At 38.6% G+C, this 13582-nt stretch overlaps 1 protein-coding gene across 2 annotated transcripts in view; it reads right to left on the bottom strand.

Moving 5' to 3' along the window:
* PIAS1 (protein inhibitor of activated STAT 1) overlaps positions 1-13582 on the bottom strand; it is a 59689-nt gene that overhangs the window by 21479 nt on the left and 24628 nt on the right. For both annotated transcript variants that reach the window (XM_082060564.1, XM_082060563.1), the window contains exon 3: positions 329-413. In XM_082060564.1, coding sequence (XP_081916690.1) covers positions 329-413 — 85 coding nt within the window. The remainder of the gene's footprint in view (positions 1-328; positions 414-13582) is intronic.

Here is a 13582-nt window from a genome sequence, read left to right as displayed (position 1 = left end):
CGCACCATCTCTACAGTGAATAACAACAGAACTCGACAAAGGATCAGACTGTTGGTGGGAAAGGGAGAGCTATGTATTTGTACTGTGCTTCGTACAGGAGAAACCTGCCCAATACTCACTGGACAGTGCTGCTATTTAATTCTCTCTTCCTCATTCTCTTCATTGGCTTCCATACAAAGGAGAGAAGAATTCCCCCATAAAATATTCTCTGAGGCACTACACACATATCTGTGTTCTTTAAGTTCACATTTCAACATGGAAGATACTGTAAGTTGTCTTTTAAATTTGTTTTTATTTAGATTGCGTATTACTGATCGAACTGACTCACATTGAACTGCTGATTTGCTGCACTTGTTGTGGCGTCAATGCAAATGCAAAGCAGGTTTCTCGAAATCGCTGACTATTATCTGATGCTAGAAGAAAACAAGAGATCATCACTTTAAAAACAGCAAAGAGAGTAATTAACAGAACGATCTCCTTTCATTAAAGTGTCTACATATACATACACACATTTTTATAGCAAGTCCAATAGTATGACACATCTGTTTCTGTAAACAATTCTAGAACAAGGAAGTTGCCATTTAAACCCTCCTGTAAATAAAAGTACAATCAACAAACTTTATATGCATATAAAGTATGCATTAAAGAATTAATATAGATAATAGTAAAGCTGGGACAAATCAGCTGAAGACTTTCTATCAGTCATGGTATCTTAATGCAAAATGTTACTTGATTTAAATTTTAGAATTCTTAGGAATTCTCATTAATCCATCTTTTATTTCTTTTAACACAAGAGATCACAGGTTAGCCCATGAAAGAATACACAGTGACTGAGAAGTACAACACATGCAACTTTGTACGTTTCAGTAAGATATTTTACGGAGTTAAATGCACCAAAAGTGTAATATGCAAATAACTCATGAGATACACAATATGAAACCGGGTTTTAAAGTCCTTCAAATCTGTGCCATTGTGCTCCATAACAAAACAAATAGCACTTAAGAATTAATGCACTTGCTGAAAAAATCAAATGTTAAACATCTCCAAAATAGTGCTTAGATGTAACACGCATCCCTTCACTGGGGCTACGGGCTCCATTGCCGTACAGAACCACACCCCAGGGCTAAGAAAATGGCTTTAAAAAACAAAACAAACAAACAAAAAAATCTCTCCAGAGACCTGTTTCTCATCGACACATGTATTGAAGTGAAAGTTGCAAGACGTTTGCCATTCAATTTCATTATTCTTAATGATTTTATAAGGTTATGAATAACTATATTGTGTATCAAACACTCGGTAAATTTATCATTTTTTGTTTTACTATAATCTACTTTCTGACTCATCCTTGAGTGACAGATGAGTGAACACTTCAGAGTGACACTTCAGATACTGTGTTAAAAACAGCATGTGGTAGGTTGGAAGCAACAATAGAACACGCATTGACTTGGTATAAATATTAACAGCAGCAATCTCACAAAATTACATTTCTATCTTTCTTGTATGACAATGCACCAAGATCTCTACATTTTATTACGTTATATGCAGCAACCACATGCAATTCATTATCAGTTGTACGATGGGCAAGAACAGGTGATACATATCAAACAGCAACTTTTCTGAAAATACTAGCAAATAGTAAATATTTTTAAAAGCATTAAGTTCTATAAAAAACTTTTTATATTTTATATTCATATATTTCCATTTTTTCCAATAAGAAGTTCTACTGTAATGTCCAAAAGCACCATCTGGGCTGGGGTGCAGCAAAAGGCCTCAAGTTAATGGTTAGTTAGACACTCATGCCCACAGCATCCAACAGCTAATTTTATTTTAATACATTTTTCAATCACATTTCTTCAAACAAGAAGCATGCAGGGCTTCAGGTGACAGCCACTCACAATGTAAGAATTATCACAATGTAAGAATTTGCAGGAAACATGAACACAATGTATACAATGAACAATGAAAACCTCTCCTAACATTTGGTCTTCAGTATAATTTTGCACCTATTTTTAGTTATAAATAGAAAGATCAGAATTATAGACTGTAATCAACAAAAGATGAATTAGCACAGTTAAATAATGCACTGCAGACCAGAGAACTGAATTAATTCAAGTTATTATTTCATATCTTTACATAGTTAAATGTGGTTTTCACCTGTTGGTTTTATTTTCCTCCCATGTATTATTTGCTTTACACGAGGAACTGTCAGCTCTGGCTTTATCAGGGAATTTCTGGAACATCTTTGCAAACATTTGTTGTGAACTCCAACATCTTTAATTGAAGAACAAGGCTGCTGAACCTTTAACTAAGGCTGCCTTCAATTAAACATTCATTATCCAAAGAAGTTAAACAGCAAGTATCAAAAGTCTAACCCCAAATTTTCCAAGCAATCTTCTTCCCTTTCAGCTGCTCATCTCTTGGCTTGTTTTGGTTTTGCAGCACACACAATTTAAAGATAAGAACCAAACCAGTAATATGGATTTTTGCAAGCGTTGGAAAGGAGAGGGAAGCAAAGAAACTGTCAAAACAGTCACTGGCAAAATACCGAAGGTGCCCAAATCCAACCCTTTTCCTCTGGTTGTTACTGGTTGCTATTAATGCAAGACACATTTTTGTTAAACAATGATATGTGATCTTTAAAAGTGGATTTCTAACTTCTATACTCAGTTTCATCAGGCTCATTGGCCAAATTTAAGTTTTATACATTAAAATGGCAGAAAACGAAGCAGCACATTCTCCAGTGCTGACATGGGACTGGCTGACATCAACCCGGGTTTCTTCATGGGCTATGGTTGTGGCACATTTACCAGACAGCAAATAGCCTCTGCTGGAGTCAATTTTTTTTGCCACAGAAATAGCCACTTCAAACTCATAACTGTTAAAACACTACAGAGATGTAGACATGATTAATAATCGCATTGTGTACATTACAGTTAATGAATTTACCCTGCAAGAAGAAAGGGTTTGAGGCTGAGGGGATGCAGCTTGGTTGGTTGGTTTTAACAAGTTCAGTTTAGCCTAAGAACAAAAAGGCCTCCAAAAGGTCATCTTACAGTGCCTAATCACTTCAGAGGTGCTTGTCTTAATAACTCTAAGTAAAATTCTATGCGCTGATAGATCCACCGTCCCCAGGGATCGGAGACTTAGCTTGTCACGTGCTGTTTGATTTTTCCTTCGCTGCAAAACAGCGTTAACATACACATGCTGTGTTTTCCATACATTGTGTACAAGCAATCGTCGTGATTACCCAGGGAGCACAGCCAAATGGCAAAGAGGGAAGAAACAATTTGTTAATTAGGCAAAGATGATCCAAAAGCCAATCAAAAGATTTCCAAATCCTTGACAGATTGAGTGGTACAGACAGAGGAAGATGGACAAGAAGCCACATTACTCTAAACTAAATGAGAGCTCCTGCTCTTCAGCCAGACCCAGGATCCAGCTTTGCCCCTTGGACGTGGAACCACCCACCAGAAAACCAGCAAATTTAACCACCGGCTGCCCAGCTCAGTGCCTGCTACCATCAGCAAGTCTAGCCTTTAGGAACACAAACATTTTACCACATTATAAAGACAGAATTTGAATTTTTACGTTCAGCGCAATGTTTAAAAATGGTAAGAACAAACTATGCAAAGAACAAACACAATCGGTTTAACAAAACCACAAGTAGAAGAGGCCAGAACAGCAGTGGAAATCCCACGCTGCCCTGTCTGAGAGCACAGGGAAGTTTTTCAAGGACTGTGGTGGTGAAGACCGTAACTCCCATTTTCTAGCTTTCGGTTAAGATCTCGCAATTGTGACCCAAAACTGCAAACCAACCCCAAAACATCCTCTGCAAGGGAGATGAGAAATGGTCTTTCTTTGTGGTTTTCCCTAATCTTCTCCCATGTATTTTCATGCAATCTTTTTATACCCATATCTGTTCTTTCTAGATCTACTTACCCTACAAACGATGCATGAAAATTTCAACAAAACACATTAGACAGAGTTAATTTTGCAGCTTTGATATTAAATACCAGGCTTACGAGCTCACCTATGACTATCCAAACTCCCCTGTTTCTAAGGACTTTGGACAGACCTCGGGAATCTGGAATTTGATAGCCCAGAAAAGCTGCCAGTCTGCTTTTAATTCATCTGGTGTATCTGCTGTGTTTAGGAACAGCGAACAGATCCTGGCAAGTCAAGCACATCATTTACTGTTAAAAGTTCTGGAGTATGATTAAAACCAGAAATATGCAAATATATATATTTTTATCCAAGAAAATCATTTTTGATGGCTGGAAACATGCAATTATGCCCTGCAAACAACTATTATTATTTAAGAAAAGAAAGGCAAAACCAGATCTCCAATTGAAAACCAAGTGGACTAAAATAGATTTTATAATCTAATAAAGCTGGAATCTAGCCAGGACAACACAGTTAATAGGAACATTTTTAAGAAAGTTGCCAGGAATGGGGTTTAGGGGTTGGACTTTTTTTAATAACTATGAATTATTAAATTTTATAACCTTTTCATTAGCACTCTCTGAATGGTGCAGAATTTGGAGGATTAGTCAAGAGCCTCTCCTTTGTAGCCTCAGAAAGGAGGTACAATGCACAAATGTCCAAGGGACTTTTCTATTTTTAAAAAATTACATATAAAGAACAAAGGCACAGTAATTTAAAACAATACCATGAATCACAAGTATCATTTTACCTTGCTGCTAAAAAATTTCCTGAATAATTCAGATATTTGAAAGGGTGGGTTCCGAAATATAATACAGGGTATTTAAAAAAAATTGAAGTATTAAAAAAAAAAATTCAAGCAGACTAATGTAATTAAATGAGTGTCAACAAGAACAGTTTCAGCCAAGCTGTATAAAAACTTCTCATCTTACCAGAATCTCATCGTTTTTGAGGGGGTGGGTGGAAGGGACTATTTACTGCTTCTTCATTCATCCAGCTTAAATCCAGAAAAGGCAACGAACAAAACACACATTCTCTGGTAAACACATACATCCCAAGAACCAGTGCAAGCTCAGGTCTGCTGCCTCTGCAGGTCCCCAGCATTAGGACTAGACACTCTAAAGTGCCTGAAACGTTGCAAAACCATTACAGAACAGAGTTTCTTCTTCAGAACTGATTTTTTTTACCAACTCACTATTGTCACAGTTTCCTGATTATTTCATGCTTCCCTCATTCAAATAACGCTCCAAACAGCACAGGGGATTGGTTTGTATTAAGTGAGAGCGACCCATTTATGCCTTGCTAGTTTTTTATTTTATTAAATGTTTCATACGAGTAATGAGTTTTCAAAACTTGAGCAAAAACTATTTTTATACATGGCAGTATCATTCACAGGACCAAACCACTTAAAATTCTGTAGGAAGGTATATACGTGTATGTATATATATGGACAATTAATATATTACTTATTGAAGTATGACACATAAATATACTTCTTACCAATTTTATTCTTTATTTTGGAAAAAACCTATAGCACTAGAGTGAAAAAAGAACCCAGCTTGAGTGGCTGCATTTTCTACAGCTCTAAAAATATTCTGTTCCACCTCACCAGTACCCACGGCTAAAAATAGCCACACAATCTTTCTGCAGTAAAATACCTCTTGCTGTCTTGAGAAAAAGCCAGTCTCTAAATTTCCATTCAGGAACAGATACCTTCAAATCTTTAATGAATTTTACGTTATCACATTGTTGGAGTAGTGATGCTTCCTGCCGCAGCTGCAGCTGACCATCGTACTGCCAATAAACTACGGTTCATCTTTTCCATCTATCATCACCAAGTGCAGCTTATTAAATAGTGAAGGGAATATATTACCTTCTAATAGAGAAAGATACTTGGACTAAAATTAAACTTGCACTTCACACTGCAGTAATTACCTAAGTTCAGGCCACGAGAACAGCTATCATTGACTTGGCCTATTACCAATGATTTTCAATAATTGCATGTTTATTTCCAAAAGCAAAAATAGTTCTGTTAAGTAAGAGTATCAGGACTATAGAAAATTTTTGCTAAGCGCTGTAAGATAAACAAGAGATGTCTAATTGGTTATCCACTAACTTAATACAGTATATAACACTGATTAGTTACATTTGTCAAAATATTAGGCAGAAAAACCTAAACATTGTAGAAGTTGCCCACCCAACACATATATAATCCTTACTTATCTTCCCCAGATAGGTAAGAAACCTCATTTTGTTACAGCACAGGCACTTTGCTTTTTCTTTTAAACAACAGAAGGCATGGTATCAATTTATGTTCAATCCCCTTTGAAATATCACTGCTGAAAATTTAATACACTGCCTCCAAGCTAGACCAAAATTACTGCATCTAGATCAAGGCATGGAAAACATTTACCTTTCAAAAAGGTAAAATTCAGACAGGCTTTGAATGATGTTCAATTGCAGCAGAAGCCAGGAAGCCCGTAACACAACACTACATACACAACAGCTCCTCATAACGCAGTTTGTCCAAAACCTCTTGTATCAATCCTGAATGGGGTTCATTTATCCAACTGCTTTTGGAGGAGAGATCAAATGTCTGTGTACAGCACAGTGCAATATCTGCACATAAGCAGAAACCAAGCAGCTACATGGGAGAGTAACGATGAGGGGATCCACATAATGTCAGGATGCATCAGTGGCCCTTTTAAAACCACCACAATTTATGAAGTTCCTGGGTAACAAGCATTTATACATAAACATTTCCTTCCCGTTAACCACAGCCTCCCCGCACCGAGCTCCTGCTATCTCCTGCAATCAAGCAGCTTTAAAACAACTACCCACCATGCCCGGAATTTCCTGCTACCCATTAAATGCATCCCTAGTGTGTGACATCAGGTCCGTCCCTGCTAGAGCCCCCCTCGGAGAGCCACCCTGTCCCCTGGAAGGCAGGAAAAGCCTCTTGCTAATGGCTGGAGCCACAGCAGACCAAGCCAAAGCTTACACCCCATCGGCTGCACTAAGCGGAGCTCAAGGGCTGGGCTGGCCCCGGCACCAGCCACGGGTTTCGGCAGCTCGGCCCGCCAGGTCCCACACTGACAGAAGCCCCAGGTTCCCCTTTCTGTTTCGTCACTCACTGAGGCATCTTGGCCATTTCATTTCAATCGCTTATCACAATGGCCGTTGCTTAATCTTAACATTTCAAAACACTTCAAAACTACTCGAAGGGAAGCATTTTAGTAAACACACAAATCATTCTTTCCTTGACAGCAGTAACCAGCTCTTAACTCATTTCCATGGGTTACAACTGCGCCACACTCACAAATCCACGGCATTACTCTGAAGTGATAACGCTACATTCTTCAGCTTAAACCAGATGAAAAACTGAACTCCAGTTCTGGTCATTCTGCTGCATTTATCAAGACGATTTTTAGATTCTGCTCGACTTAAGCTTTTAACAGTTAATACTCAGAAGGAAGTGGCAGAGCTACACTGGGGATGGGAAAGGCAGAGAGTAAAGAGAGTTTATTTGAAATAGTGCCTAAATTTATACATGAAAATAGCCTGGAAATACTCCAAAGGCTACAATTAATTCATAAGTATGACGTATTTTATAACTCTCTATGATACGTTGTATAAACAGAATAGATCAGCTGGAAACTCTGTGCAATTGGACAGATATTCATGCCTGATTATTTTCTTTAATCAGTCACATATTAGAGCATTTCTGAGCAATGTAAATATGAAGGGACAATTTACTGGACAACAGTAAATATGAAGGGACAATTTCATGCCCACCTGCAGTGCCAGAACTCTCTGCCCCAGCCCCACCATTGTGCCAGAGGGAAGGAACATCACTGGGTCCTCCCATAACTCAAGTCTCTTGATTTCTTTACATGCCTAAATGTATACCCCAGAAATCAAGTCCTGCTATTCAGGCTTGAAAATCTGAGCTTCTATGCCTAAGAACACCAACAGACGTTAAACACTTCAAAAGAGCAGAACACCCTACATGGAGTATCCTGCTTCTGGTTCACTCTTACTCTCATCAAGAAAGTAGAAAGTTTTCGAAACATAACAGAAAGGCAAAAAATTAAGTTTAAAGTTTATGGTTAGATAACAGAGTCCCTAGGAAGCTCTCTACCAGGATTAGCATAATCCATTCCATCTTTTTCTAAAAGCCATCATAAAGGGAGATTAAAGTAGCTCTAAAAGATTCGAAGTTACTGAGGACTTCCAAGTCCCAGCAGCATTTCCAACAACTTCTAAGTGATCTCAACATCTTGCTTGCAAGAGGAAATCTTAAAAAAATACATATTGCAATAGCCCAGCTTCCTCTCTCATGCAATGTGAGTATCGCTGCAAGGCCACAAGCTCTCCAACCACTCAGAACTGAGAACGCTCCACGCTTAGATTGGTCTTCTGATTATTAATGGATTACTCACATGCTTTGAGTCAACCACGTGGTTTGCTGTAATTCCTTCTACTAAAAGCTTTAATTGGAATCACAGAATATCTTGAGTTGGAAGGGACTCATGATGATCATCAAGCCTAACTTCTTATCAAACTATCAATTATCAGAAAGATATCCTAAAGTTGATCTTGGGAAGCAAAGTGGCTTCCTAGGTTCACTCTCCAGAGCAGCGGTGTCTGAAAACATACATAACCTGTGAGGTCCTGGAATTCATGTGATCTCAGTTCTACGCATGAGAAGATTAAGCAATCAGTTCAAGTGAGCAGTAATAAATTATACACCTTTTCTTGTAGGACAAGAGCTGCCCAGTTGGTTAAAGCTCCCTCTTAAACAGACTCTAGACTATGGAAAGATTCTCTGTACATAAACTTGAGGCTTACCACATGCAAATACAAGTTGGACGCAAAAAAAAGAAACTTGAGTGCACTGTAATTCTAGTTCAGCTACAGAACATGAACAAGACAGAGCTAATATTTCAGCTTCTTCTTGCACAATTAAAAGCTGTAGAGCCGGAAGCCAGAAAGCTCGAGCCCAATCTGAGAATATAGTGTTTTGTTGAACTTCCTCCCACAAAGTACATTTGAAAAAATAACAAACACAGAAGACAGTAAAAGCGTGACTTTCATATAAACCATAATACTGATTGCATAGAGCAACAGATCAGCTTGCTGATATATGAAAGGGAGAAATACTTGCCAAACAAAACTTGTATAGTTTCCAACCTAGACTTCTAAGTGCACTGAATTGTTTAATTGTTTAATAGCTGTACCTTGAACTACAGTCACCCCAAAGATTTTAGTCAGATCAATCACAAGATCTGTCTTCAAGAACACAGCACGTCCAAGTAAGCACGATCAATCACAGTCAAAAAGAAAATTTCAAGCTAAATGGAAGTCAGAAGCTTGAATTCTAGTTAGTAAGCACGTAATTCTTGAGTGCAGGGACCAGGGGTGCAGTTCTGCTTATTGGAGAAACCCTGTTATTAAGAGTCCACAGATTAAGAAATTAAACTAAGGCCTAATCAAATCAAGACAAGCCCCAGTGGAGACACTGGAAGCTCCTTTCATCCAATGGAGCAGGTTTGGAGACCCCCAGGTAGCACACGGCGCTTTCTGTGATACTCGGACTCCCCAAAACAACCGATGTTTGTCTCCACCCGCCAGGACAGTGAGACCTGGAGGGAAAAATTCCAATTTCCATGGTTCAGATCCAAGTTTTAATGTTGTGTTCCACATCGCCCAAACCTGAAGCACAGCAAATAAATTGTAGGGTGATCCTCTACATGCCATTCAGACAGCTTTTTTAAAAGAGCAGCATAGCTCACAGCCTCCTTAATCCTTTACATTGAAAAGGTTAATTTCTCCTTACAGGTAAGTAAAAACTCAAAACCTAGGTAAAATGGTTTTGGAACAGCTCCACAGTTAAAACAATTAGGAATGCTGTAACAAAAAGTATTTTTAAGATGTTGTTTAACCATCTAATGTCCCTTCCATAATAATCTGGCAAAATCTTGATACTCGTTACTCATCTCACAGTAAACACATTTTACCACACAAATGAGATCTTATCTGAGTGTCAGAAGTTACTTTTAGAGAATTGGCCCTATGCTTAAAAAACAACAAATTAGCAGCATCTGTGCACTGGGGGCTGAAAATGGGGAAAAAATATGTGAAAGCTGCAGCTTCCCTTGAGAAACTAACCACCAAAATTCTCCTATTTAAAGGAGTTGCCGTTAAAAAAAAAAATAGAGAATTCACAGTAAGAAGGCATCTTTCGTACATTCTATCAAGGCCAAACCGGATAGCTTTTCCTCCAAAAAAAACAGTCTTACAATCACATCAAATCACAGTTAACCATGGGGCAAAGTGCTCAGACTTCTCACTAGTGCTGCAAGAGCTCAGGGTACAGATTCATCCACCAACATATATTTTCAGAATACAGAGCTTTTCTAGTTGGCTTATACAAAAAAAAAAAATAATCAATACAGATGCTTTCTCAATTTTGCAATGCAGATGACTAATAAAATATGGATCAAATCCGACAGCTCCACTGAACATGGACAGATAACTCTTTGTCTCAGAAAAGCAAGGCCACTGACAGTCTTCTTAGGAGTAAAGAAAATGCTGCCATGCCCCAACAGCACAGCCAGCACAACCATAATTGTCAGAATTAGCTACCTGGCTCTCCTCTCAAAGAGCTACACAGGAGTCGAGTACCTGAAACACTCCGACAGAAGCAAGAGACTCTGCTGTCCAAGCAAAGTAACAGCAAGAGAGTCCCACCGCCAGCAGGGCCCAGCTGCTGGGTTCAGTTCTTAAAACAGGAGCAGGTTGAGGTAGCACAGGCCGAGTTTAGGAAGCATAGGCTGAGTTTACAAGTTCAACTCGCTAGGCAAGTCTGCTCTTCTGCAAACATCCTACTCACTGCTACAAGTTGTATGGGCTGCTGTAAGCCAGGGGAAGTAAAAAAAAAAAAAAAATAATAAAGTTAGCCAGCCATCTTCTAACCTTGGCCTGCAACACACACTGCGGCCAGCCATGCTCAGGTGAAGATCCTCGAGAGCTTCTGGGGAGAACGGTATGGATGGATAAAGCACTGCAGTTCTCCCTTGCCAGAAATCCTGCCCAGCAAGCAGTCCGCATGTGGATTTTAACCACAGGTCAGAGCTACATTTTGAGGAAGCAAGTGTAAGAAGGTAACATCCATTTCCTCCTTTTGTTCTTGACATTAATAGTTAGCAAATTTAATTTCCTTATCTGTTATTCACATTAGCTGGTGTACTACCCACCTACGTGAAATATCTGGGTACAGAATGCATGTTCAATGCCCTGCTGTGCAACTCCCCTCCCTGAGGCTTTGTCAAATTATTGCTTTTCAAATTAATAATCACATCTTGATGAGACAGAAGACTACAGAAAACCTTCCAAGCAATTCCACCCTGACTTGGGAAAGAGCAGGGAGAATCGCATCCAAAGACGTGCTTTGCCCAACTTGTATGTAACGACCAGCATTTCAGGAGTACCTAAAGATTCCCAAATCAGCAAAGATCGCACTCTTTCTCTCTCACACACACATTTTTTTGTATTCCAGTAGGTTCCATTTTAAGCAGGGATATAATTATTCAGGTCATCAGTCCATTCTTGTGATGGAGGGAAAGAGAGTAAATTCAAAAGCTTCTTATCCCTAGCCCATGAGGAATCTGATGGGAAACAGCAACAGGAGATGCTGAAATGCTGGCCAAATGCCCAGGAGGAGTTCCGAGGGCTTGTAACATGCATCTGCCATTTGAAAACAAAGCCAGGGAACGTAGAAATTTGACATTTGAGGAAACCCACATTGTTCGCAGCACTGAGAAGGATGCCCGAACCATTTGAGGCAAATATTCTACAAATCATTTAAGACTGTTTTTAGTTAAAGCATCAGAAACTGTATAAATGGAGAAAATTAATACAAGTCTGCTGCACACTTGCATTTAAAACTCCTAAGCTGTAAGCACAATTTCTTCAAGTTGTTTTGAAAGTATATAAAGCTGCATATCACTGGTTATTAATCCAATAGTTTTTTTATTAACATATAAATATTTATTACTCTAAAATACCTTCATGACATTTATAGTCAGCAATTTTATGATCTCTAGCAACACTACTTTCCACTATAAAAGGAAAAAAAATTCTCATATGCATGGGCACTGAAGCTCTCTCTTCCCCAAAAAGCACAAGAAAAATAGCTTTTTAACAGTATTGCTTTGGATAAACAGAAAGACATCTGCAGACAGGATTCACATGCAAAACAAAAACCCCAACAATACCTTAAATTAATTGAAAGGAAAAAGATTGCTTAAAAATTCATCTGGTTGGAATTTCACACACTTTCTTTTACCCTGACACCCAGTGTCCACAGAGGGGAAAAAATATCCTATTGTATACAAACTCCTCAAGCAATAAGACATGACAGAGCATGAATTATGATGTCTCCATTTGGGGCCAGTTTGTCAGACATGGAGCTGACAGCAAAGTGTTCTTCCCACATCCAGGAATAAATGCATACCACAATTCCTGCATTGGAATGTGTTCTTGAAATTAGAGCATTATTTTTAGGTATTTATAATGTAGAAGTGATGGAGACACATACTGAGTACCGAATTATCCCGGACCACCAGCATTGCCTGGAATGCTTATTAATCAATAAGGTTTTAGATTACAGCTAAATACAGTACACCTCTTAAAAGAATACCTGAACCAGAAGATGAGATTATCAAAAGCCGTTTTCCCCTCCATGTCTCAATTATCACAGCTAAAACAAAACACATGCAAAAAAACGTGCAACATCCTTCAGAAATGTGCAGACCCATCACCACTCCTGTATCAGGTCTCCTGCATTCCCGGAGCTGTGCAGACTGTTATCGTAAAATACCTGTTCAGTTGCGTTTACAAGGAATCTCTTTTGCAAAGGAGATTTTTGTTTTCACTCACCCACCATCTCCCCATATCTACTCACACAAATCTCCTCCTCCTACCAGCCATTCTCACAGTGAATCTTTTCCAGGGTTACAACACAGCAGAAGGTTCCAGCATGCAAGCAGCCCAGAAATCAACAGGACCATTGTATTTAAGCAGTATTTAAGAGTATTAAAAGTTAACCACACTGTTCAGCACTACGTGGAATCAGAGCCAGAAAAATCACACGTTGTTATATAATACTCCATAAGCATCAGATTATTCTCAGCCGCTACACAAGTCATTTATACCTTAATACAAAAGACAGTTTAAAGACAAGTAGCCACAACTGCAAAAGGAGCACAAGTCTTCCTAAACTCAGCCATTCAGGCTGTAATGGATCACAGCAAGCATCTAGTTTGGCATTCTTTCCCAGCACAGACAAGAAGATTTTGAGGGCCTGATGGATTTTTTTTTTTTTTTTTTAATAACTAAACTCTACAGTTTATAAGAACTACTGAAAGCAGACAAGCTTTTTCCTTTTTCTAAGTTTTAATTTGTTCCTTGTCAAACTCACCCCTTAAATAAAACGGATATTTGAACCATATTTAGTGGCTCAGCTAAAACAACTAGGGAGTGTTACGTAAGATGTCTCTCCATGTAGAACAAACTGTTCCAAAAGTTACCAAAAATAGCGATTCTCTAAACACTGGTGTGATGCAATATTTAACCA

The sequence above is a fragment of the Streptopelia decaocto genome (assembly GCF_964273445.1).
Source record: "Streptopelia decaocto genome assembly, chromosome: 9".
NCBI lineage: Eukaryota > Metazoa > Chordata > Aves > Columbiformes > Columbidae > Streptopelia > Streptopelia decaocto.
The sequence above is the reverse complement of the archived record's forward strand: the minus strand, read 5'-3'. Positions and strand labels throughout refer to the sequence as shown.